The 10,325-nt window shown below is 41.1% G+C and overlaps 2 protein-coding genes across 2 annotated transcripts; one reads left to right on the top strand and one right to left on the bottom strand.

Moving 5' to 3' along the window:
• The first annotated feature begins 43 nt into the window (after window positions 1–43).
• Window positions 44–2,160, top strand: LOC135697632 (protein FAM114A2). Its single transcript, XM_065217419.1, has 3 exons — window positions 44–787; window positions 843–1,865; window positions 1,929–2,160. The coding sequence occupies exons 1-3, from the start codon at window positions 104–106 to the stop codon at window positions 2,001–2,003; spliced, it is 1,782 nt and encodes a 593-aa protein (XP_065073491.1). The 5' UTR covers window positions 44–103; the 3' UTR covers window positions 2,004–2,160.
• On the bottom strand, window positions 2,158–3,227 carry LOC135697826 (probable dimethyladenosine transferase). Its single transcript, XM_065217643.1, has 2 exons — window positions 3,100–3,227; window positions 2,158–3,042 (listed from the first exon to the last, which is right to left on the bottom strand). The coding sequence occupies exons 1-2, from the start codon at window positions 3,155–3,157 to the stop codon at window positions 2,180–2,182; spliced, it is 921 nt and encodes a 306-aa protein (XP_065073715.1). The 5' UTR covers window positions 3,158–3,227; the 3' UTR covers window positions 2,158–2,179.
• Window positions 3,228–10,325: the final 7,098 nt, after the last annotated feature.

Below are 10,325 nucleotides of genomic sequence, written 5' to 3' on the forward strand. Positions count from 1 at the left end.
ATCGAAAAAATCTTCGCGAACAGTCGTAGTTTCAGATTTTCAGTTTTCTTATACGGCAATTTGCGTTAATTATTTGCACGAATTTTCATCAATTTAAGCGAAAATGTGTGATTCCGATAACGAGGAGTTCGAGAGTGCAGATGAAGATTTCGAAGATACGAAGAAACCACAGCAGATCGGCAGGAAAGCTGACGCCCTTCCTCCTGCGCCGAAGTCTGACGTGGAACCTATCAGCAACAGCTCCAGCGGGAAGCTGACTGAAGATGATGGCAGTGGCGTTGACTCGCTGGGTAAATCAAAAGATGAGCCGAAAAAGAGTGGAGTAAAGAAAATCATCAAACCCGATAAAGAAAGGCTGAAGGAGACAAAGCTGGTGATAGGGAATGTGGAGGAAAAGAAGCAAACTAAACAGGAAGCTAGTGTTAAAGCTGAAGCTACATCTGGTGATGGTTGGGAGGATTTTGATAACGATTGGGGCGATTTTAGTGTGGAAGCCGGTTCGGGAGTTGAAAAACCGAAGGAGGTTGTCCATGACAAGCCTCAAATGAAAACCAGCTACAAGGATGTGGACATTGATGAGGTGGAGAACAAGCTGAAGGATTTTATGAAAGGTCAAGATGATCCGCCGGTGAGTTCAGTGCTGGATCGATTGTCCAATCAGGATGCGGATAAATCGGCGACCGGTCAATCATGGGGTGGATGGAAACCAAGCTGGGGAGGGGCTGCCGTGTCGTTCCTGTCATCAGCGTCGAAAAGTGTCGCCTCGATTACAACCAACATTTCTCAGGTATGGTTTAGATTTTAAATATACTTCATATACATATTCATATATATATTTGCAGGCGATTGAATCCGGAATCGGTGTCCCTAATCCGGAAGAGCTTGCCAAGCGTCAAGCGGAGGAGAAAGCCAAACTCAAAGAGGATGGTTACGTTCCGGAAGAGGACCAACATCCACGGGTGGCACCGAGTGCTACAACGGACCGTTTTGGATTCGACCAGATTGTTTCGGGCGTAACGCAAATCAGTAGCAAAGTAATCACCGGAGGATTAGATACGCTTGAAGGAATTGGCAAAAAGACGATGACAATTCTACAAGAGAACGATCCCGGTCTGTTGAGCAAGCGAATGAACGATGGAGTCATACTGAGTCAGGTTCTTCGTGAAGCGAAGGAGAAAACTGAGGAAAGGGAAAAGAATTTGAAGCAAGTCCAAAAGCATCTCTACAAGAAGAAGTTACACTTCGAAACCCTCTTCGATGATTACCATGGATTGGTTCACTTGGAAGCGCTAGAGATGCTTTCAAAGCAGGCATCCTTAAAATTGGACTCCTTACTGACTCCATTAACCGGCAAAGCACTGGAAGACCTACAGGAAACCATGAATGAGGTGAAGGAACTATGCGAACTGCCCGATTCGGAGAACGACGATCCGGATGGCACGCACAGTGTCATAGAATTAGAGCAAAAACTCAAAGAAGCCGTGACAGATCTGGACGAAGTGAAGGTAAATTTCGAAGATCTGCTCAAATGTTGGCAAGATAATCTCGACTGGGTTGAAGATGAGTCGTCCCCGCGAACATCGCAGACAATTTTCGAAAAAGCCATGCATGCACTCGCTCAGACAACGGCTCTCTGCGTGCTACGAATGCACAAACTAGCCGAAATTCTGCTGATACTCGATCATCACAGTACAGCGAACGAAGCCGATGCCTTGGTTCAGTTGACTACGGTTTTCTGCTGGCATCTGAGCGGAGTGGCTGCACGATTTTCCGGCGAGCTAAGCAAACTGAAGGGTGATAACCAAATGCGCCGGTCTACTGGCGAAGACAGTGATAATGCGCTGATAACGAATATTTTCTTAGAGGTAAACACAATGCCCCATTATTCATCACACCGGATTTATCTAACCACATTTTTCAACTTACAGGGATCCAATAGTACTTCATACGTTCAGAACGCTTTCCAGTTATTCATCCCGATTTTACAAATAGGCGCTGCATAGTCAATCTTTGAAGTATCAGAGTTACGAGTGTTTCTATTCTTAAAAATCCAATCAAGGTGTTTTATCGGTTATTTACATGAAACAATGTTTATTATTCTTGTATGTGTATAACATTTTCGATGAGATGTACCTATTAAACTATTCCTTTAGCAAAATACTACCAAAACCAACCCACTTTAACTAAAGTGAATTCCTTCCGTATTGAATGCATGTAGAACCGTCATAAAGTCATCACTGTCCATCGTTCTTGCTCGCTTGCTGCTGGCATCAATCTTCTGCAATATCCCTTCCACCATCTCCTTAATGTTGAACCCTTCTGGAACGTCCTGATTCTTCAGCGAGCATTGCATCTTGTAATTTTGCTCCAAATTTGTCATAACCGAGGTGTGCTTGAATGCCGCAGCCAGGGTCTTATTCTTCCTCAAAAAAGCTATCCTCGTTAGGCCATCCCATTCGGTGTAGTTGATCGGAGGCGGAGGATTTCGCGGTTCAATTCTTACCACGCTGCTCTCCACTTTCGGCGGCGGTCGGAAGTTGTTCTTCCCCACCTTCATCAACATGTCCACGCGGGCTAGCAGCTGTGTGTTGACGCTCAATCTACAATAAAGCTTATCTCCGGGTTTGGCAACCAATCGCTGAGCAAATTCCAGCTGGAACATCAACACCGCACACCGGAAGAAAGGCCGATGCAGCAACAGTTTGAACACAAACGGCGAGCTGATCTGGTACGGCATGTTAGCAACGCAACAATCGAAAAAAGGTAAATCCGCTTTCAGCACGTCACCGATCAAGATCTGAAGCTTCGATTGCATCGGTGTACCCTGTACACGTTTCTGGAGTTCCGCTACCAACCTAGGATCGATTTCGCAAGCAACCACTTTCTTGACCTTTTCCAGCAGCTTTACCGTCATGTTACCGGTACCAGGACCGATTTCCAGCACCACATCCGTAGGACGTAAGCCGGCTTTATCCAGCATCGATGTGACAATGAGCGGATTCTTGAGGATGTGCTGACCGAAGTCCTTGTTGAAAACGATGCCTGAGTGGATACCATTGATTAGTGCTTCCAATGGCGGAACATTTAAGAACAGCTTACCTTGTTTGGCCACATCCGTATGGACACGGGATTTCTTTTCCGCTCGTACTTTCGGCATTTTGGAAGATACCTAATCCAAAATATTATTTCAGTGAATAAATAATGCGACTGATTCACAACAGAGCCATGTGCACGATTGCTGAAGAGTGCACTTAAGAAGAAGAGGAAAAAGTAGAATGGAAAACAAAGAATTTTCAGGTTGTCAAAATAAAGTTTTTTCAGTGATAGAGAACGATGGCTTGACTTGGAAGAGACTTGGTACGCAATAACGCTTTTTTTAGAACACGGTCGATGAGATCACTCAAAATTGAATCGGTTTTCACTCAAATTAATGTCGTTTTCGTTTTTACTACACTACACCGGTGTAGTGTAAGCAGCAATAAGTGCGAGTCATTGACAGTTCATCATCACTTCTTTGTAAACAAAGGTGCAACCGATAGCTACACCCTAATTTTTTTCGGTGTTCGGCAGTGTAGCACCGGTGTAGCTACACCACAAAAACGAAAACGACATAACAAAAACGCAGGTTATTGATATGAGACAAATGAATGTAATACCAACCGGTGGAACCTAACGATTTAAAATTGGCTCACTACTTGACTACATATTGGTCATAAGTACGTCTATAAGCGCACCCCATTCTAGTCGAAATTCTAGTACTACACTATGTTTGTTTTGATTCGCTATATGAAAGTTGACAGATAAAATGAGGGGTTCGTGGATTTTCCTATGTTTCGAGGGGTGCATCGATAAGCTTGGGACCGAAGAGAGTACCAGAGCTGCCCGCATAAACGCGAACCATCACATGACCTTACCGATAATGGTTATAAATTGTTTATAATCCCTGCTAAACTTCAACTGAAATGGTTATGGAACTTTACATGAACGTTTGTGTGATAAAGTTTTAACCTTATGTATTATGGTTTTTTGGAAGCGGACCTTACAAATAATGGGTTGTTAAGAACCATTACCATTCCAAATTCTTGTTTTCTCCATACATTTTCGGAAAGAGAACTATATTAGAACGTTTTTACTTATGGTTTGAGAACATTAATGGTTATGGTTATGGTAGTCAGTAAGGTCCATTAATGGTTTTGTATTATCGCTCAACTTTACGTGAAATATATCGTGAATTGGTAATCAGTAATTTACAGGCAACCAATTCGCGATATATTCCACATAAAGTTGATCGATGTTACAAAACCATTTATGGACCTTACTGGTTACCATAACCATTACCATTAATGTTCTCAAACCATAAGTTAAAAGGTTTTAGTATAGTTTTCTTTCCGAAAATGTATGGAGAAAACAAGAATTTTGAATGGTAATGGTTCTTAACAACCCATTATTTGTAAGGTCCACTTCCAAAAAACTATAATACTTAAGGTTAAAACTTTATCATTAAACGTTCATGTAAAGTTCCATAACCATTTCAGTTGAAGTTTAGCAAGGATTATAAACAATTTTAACCATTTTAGGTAAGGTCAATTTATGGTTCGCGCTTATGCGGGTGAGCATGAGTTTTTTGGGACCTTCTGGTCTTAAGGCCCACGCACATTATATCCGGGTCGGACGCGTTGCGGCAAAGTGACAACTAAATCTATTGTCTAACTGTCGAATTTACGTCAACGCAACGCAAACGGATCTAATGTGGGTGGCCCTTTAGAGTTACAAGTCGAGGCTTATTATGGAGACGTCTGCAAGTTTCAATCAGTTGTGGATTGAAATGATTATGAACAGAAAACATATAAGTAAATTGTTAGATTTTTCACCATTTTTTTACATTTTTGTTAACTAAAAACATTGACAAACGTATTTAATGAAGGCTAAATTTTCTGCAAAAATTTCTATTCTTTTCATATAAACATTCTAGGGGGCGACCCCGGCGTAGTGGTTAACATCCATACCTCTCACGCCAATGTTACGAGTTCAAATCTCACCCCCGGACAAGTCGCGAATGACCCAAGAGTGTTAAAGTGACTATAATAATAATAAAAAAAATATAAACATTCTGACCAAACCCATCGGCAAACATTCGAAAGAAAAAACTTTCTATTGTAGTGTACTCTTTCACGATCCCTTTCATCCAATGAATACCCCCCATATGCAAGGTGTTGCAACCTTGCCAGGTTGCCATATCGCCCTGCCCCATAGTTTGATATAAAGGAGGTTCTCATCTAGCATGCAGAATGACACACGAATCAAGAATTCTCGCGTCACTTTTCAAATAGACCAATGTAACATTATCCACCATTTTGAGAAAATCGAAGATGAAGTTCGACAGATTATTATTTTAACTGTTTAAAAACAATACATTTTGCAATACTATTTTTAATGTAGTCAGTGTATAATAACGTTGAAAATTCAGAAGAAACGGTAAAATAACAATTTTACTTTGAATTTCATGCTACAACATAGAAAAACCACATAAGACTAGTCGAGCTGTACATCGGACATGTTACATTGGACGATTTTTCTCAATGACATAATCAATTAGTGTTACATTGGATGTTTTGTCTACATGATACTAGATTCCCTTACACAGATTTCAGAGTAGAATACCTAACTTTAGATTGGCCCCGCCTTTGGAAAATGAGCACCAATCATGTTAGGCAGTCCTCCGAATGACCGAAGTAACAATCCTATACCCATCATTTCAAACTGTACATTGGACAATTTTTGATCAATGATTATTTTAAATAAATGAAAGCGAATTTGGATGGATGTTTTTGTATCACATACAATGATAGAAGAGCAATAGTTTGTATCGCTTAATTCGATTTGTTTACATTTGTTACATTGGTCTATTTGAAAAGTGACGCAAGAATTGCAGCTGAATTATTAACGAAAGAGAAAGTCGATGAAGAGAATCGATCAAAATCACTTACACCCCTTTCCTTCTAACAGTTAACTCAATTCATAGTTTTTTTTTTTTTTTTTGCGTTGGATAACGTCTTTCGGCAACATACAGGGGTACAAAATTGAAAACAGTCATTTTGGATGCGTTACGAAAAATTAAAAGATTTTGAACGATAATAACTCAACCGTCTCTCGATAGATTGACGAGATAATGGCATCAATCGATTGGAAATATTTCTAGCAATTTGCTGAATGTTTCAAAACTATTGATTTCATTCTGTAAACTATTGAAAAATGGTTAAAAGTAAACCATTGTCTAAAGATGGTGAAAATCGATTGATTTTTTTAATATTCTTATACTTTCTCCAACCGAGACATCAGATGCGAGTATCTGACACCTCTGATATTTTCTGTTCTACTATATAAGCGTCCAACAAGGTCGCCCGTTCCATCATTGTCTATCCGATCGTCGACCCAGCAGCAGAGCAGCAGTGCAGCAGTACCAGAGCAGCGGAAGCAGAGCAACGGCAGCAGAGCAGCGGCAGCAGAGCAGCGGCAGCAGAGCAGCGGCAGCAGAGCAGCGGCAGCAGAGCCTGGGGGCGAAAGGGCAACTACGCCGAGTGCGTTGGTGCCAGTGCTCCGGTATACTGGGCCGCCGTCATGGAATGCCCAGCTGCTGCAGTTCTCAGTCGGTCGTATTCATCGTCTGCTCCGCAAGGGCAACTACGCCGAGCGCGTTGGAAAATGGCCCTTTTCAGGGCCACAACATTATCAAGAAAGAGTTTAACGTACGTATGCGAGTATCTGACACCTCTGATATTTATTATCTGTTCTACTATATAAGCGTCCAACAAGGTCGCCCGTTCCATCATTGTCAACAACATCAGCCAAACAAAACGGCCCATTTTAGGGCCACCAAACTTTCGCAAAAGAGTTATTAAGGAATATTCCTTAAATATAATATACACAATTAAGTACAACACCTAACAGACGTTATCCAACGCCAACCCTGCGGTCGTATCTAGTATACAACCCTTCCAACTTTTTTTTTTTCAAACGGCGCCGGTGGTGTAGTGGTAAGCGTGATTACCTCTCACCCCAGCAGGCCTGGGTTCAATCCCAGTCGGCGCCGCCGGGATGTTCTGAGGCATAACATCTCTGATCACGCCTTCCTTCGGATGGGAAGTAAAGCCGTTGGTCCCCGGTTCATGAGTTGATGGGTCGATAGGTAGGGTCCAGGTGTGGGAGCTGCCTTCCTGGCACGTCGGTAGCATTGGTGCTCAGCACGGAAAACAAGATCGACGGAAAAAACAAACCAAAGGAAAAAAAAAAAAAAAACTTTTTTTTCGAGAGTTGACCAACTGCAGTCTTAATAGGCTAGCATCTCGGTTGGGCTCTCCATGCGATACACAATACTTTCAGACGACTCGAGCTATGGTGCTCACTAGGTCACAGCAGCTTTTAGGCTCGTATTGTGATCAACTGTGTGTATTAGATTACGACCATAAATCCGGAGAACCCCGAGATCCGGGCGCAATCGCCCCTGCAAACAAACAGGCCAATCACCGGTCTCCCGCGAACAAAAGAACAATCCTGCAAACAAACTATACCAAATCATAGAGGAAATATTCCTCTACCTGTTTGTGTTATTAGTTTTTCCAAACTGAGCCCCCAATTCGCGAGAAACCGGCAAATGACGAGCCCATCTACAAAAGCAACTACGCTCCAACCTCGAAGATCTCCGGAAATATGTGATAAATCATGTAAATGTAAATGGAATACAGTAATGTCCCGATTTTGTCAGCCTCCTTTTTTGAAAATGTATTCCAATGTTCTACAAAACCCATGCCCTTTTTCAGTAATCTTTTTGAACCTATTACACCAAAGTATACTTTAAAAAATATCCCTCTTGACGATGAATGAGAAAAAATTGGATTTATGGGTATGTGAAATTATTGAAAGAAAAAAGTCTGAAGCGCGGAGGGGCTGACAAAATCGCGTCATTACTGTATTTAAAATAAATAAATTCATTCTTACCTTTTTATGGTTGTTTGATTATTAATTGCTATTATTACCTGCTTAGAGTTGGCTCCTTTAAAATACTGTGTAGAGTTGGTTGGAAATGCTAACATGAAGCTTTAGTGTGATGATTTATTAGCTAGAGAATGATCTTTAGAAGAGGGTAGGTGGATAGTTCCGTTAGAGTACGGCAGTATGAAAATTGAATAGAAGTTGAAAATGAGCGAAGGGCCATTAAAGCGACAGTTTTCAAGATAGACGCACATTTTTGCCTAGCCCGTACGATGTACGCGGGGACTTGAAGTATGTCTCCAAGTCCACAGGCAAAAATGTGCGTCCCTCTTGTTGCTCATAAACTGACTGCGGCTGTGGAATAGTTCTAGCGACGTTTTCATCACTACCTAAAGCCCCACGTTGCGAGAGCATTTCCAGTCGATGGTGTGTTATAATGCAGTTCTTCTTTACCCAACTATTGTGTTGCTTGAAAACTGTCGCTTTAATGGCCCTTCGCTCATTTTCAACTTCTATTCAATTTTCATACTGCCGTACTCTAACGGAACTATCCACCTACCCTCTTCTAAAGATCATTCTCTAGCTAATAAATCATTACACTAAAGCTTCATGTTAGCATTTCCAACCAACTCTGAAAATCGTTAACTTCGCGTATGAAGTAACATAAAAAACACTTTGACTGTGTAGAATTTACCTCATTAATCTTCAGCTGTATCGATTTGCGTTCCTGCGTGGTTATTGTGATAGAACCACGCTCAGCATATTATCCTGTAGTACGACTTGGGCATGCATCATGCAAGTAACTCATCTCTCGTCAAGATGATGGGATATGGGGTGATGGTGAAGGGATATAGAAAACGAATAAAAGAACAGAGAGAAAGGTATTAGTATTGGTTACATTAACCCCCCCCCCCCCCACACACACACACACACACAACGAAAAAGAAACATAGATGCACAGACAAACAGAAATAACACATTCAATATTTCTCTTCACAAAACATAGTCACAAAACACTACCGCCATCTGTCGAGTATCACGAGATGGATAGTACGCTTAACAGATGGCGCTAGTGTGCAGACGTCAAACGCAAGGGAACCGACCGTACGCGCCACAGGTGGCGGCACCGCCAACCAAAAACACTAAAATTGACCGTCAAATGCGTATTCGATGAACAACCTGCGAGTGTTATGTCTGTTTATCTGTGATAGATGGGTTATTAGGAAAGTACAACTACATTATAACCACAGACAAACAGACATAACACATTGAATATTTCTCACTGTAAAACATCGTCGCAAAAACATTACCGCCATCTGTTGAGTACACTGTGGTGGGTAGTACGCTGAACAGATGGCGGTAGTGTGTAAACGTCAAACGCAAGGGAATTGACTATGCGCGCCACAGGTGGCGGTACTACCAACTACGATACTTTTAAATTGACCGTTAAATGCTTGTTCGATGAACAACTTGCGAGTGTTATGTCTGTTTGTCTGTGTTATAACTATTAGTGCAATGGATGAACGTTAGTTTCGGGGTCATGTTAGTGTTCTAGTTTTGTTAGTATTGACCCTTATTCAGCCCTGTCGGCCCCTTGAACACTAGTCGCAGGCAGTTGTTGTTAGGACATGCGACACTGTCACTGCTACTATGTTAGAGGTATGACCCGTCAAGTTTCGAAGTGCAAAAAAAACTGTTAGAACTTTCTTATAAATTAACTTTACACTCAAAGCAAACTATTTACCTTAGCATTACAAAAGCGAATTTAAAATTACTATTTTATTTTATGCTAATATTAAAATTATTATAAAAATACAATTTACGGCTCCGTGAAATTAACTCGCTTGAACCGTTCAAATCAATGAACTGAAGAAAAACTAGAATTTTAATAAATTAAAAAAAATCATAGCGACACTTAACAAATCATCATCAAGCCCCTCATCCTTGGACAGGGAACAGTTAACTCAATTCATAGTTAAAATCATAATTTTAAACTAAACAATTATTTTATTTTTGGGCTATTAGTTAAATTCCAACAAACTTTTGGTTCGTTACATCACAATTGGGTTGTTTATATTCATAATCTGGCGGATAGAATTTTGATCTATCAAAAAGCGGAACCAATTCAATATATTTTAGACCAATAATTTAAAAGGTACTATCTACTTTTATAAACAAAACTTTGATTATTCTTCCGTCGCCAATCGAACGCAAATTACCGGCATCATCGGATAGGGGAAACTTTCAACCCAAAGATGGCGTTAGTTTGCGTAGGCGAGCCTGGAGTCACGAGATAAGGGTTTCCGAAGTTTCGTTCGCAATAGCTGATGTGCTCT

Source organism: Ochlerotatus camptorhynchus, unplaced genomic scaffold, assembly GCF_037179485.1.
Source record: "Ochlerotatus camptorhynchus isolate MF236.1 unplaced genomic scaffold, CSIRO-AGI_Acam_v1.1 ptg000007l, whole genome shotgun sequence".
NCBI classification, from domain to species: Eukaryota; Metazoa; Arthropoda; class Insecta; order Diptera; family Culicidae; genus Ochlerotatus; species Ochlerotatus camptorhynchus.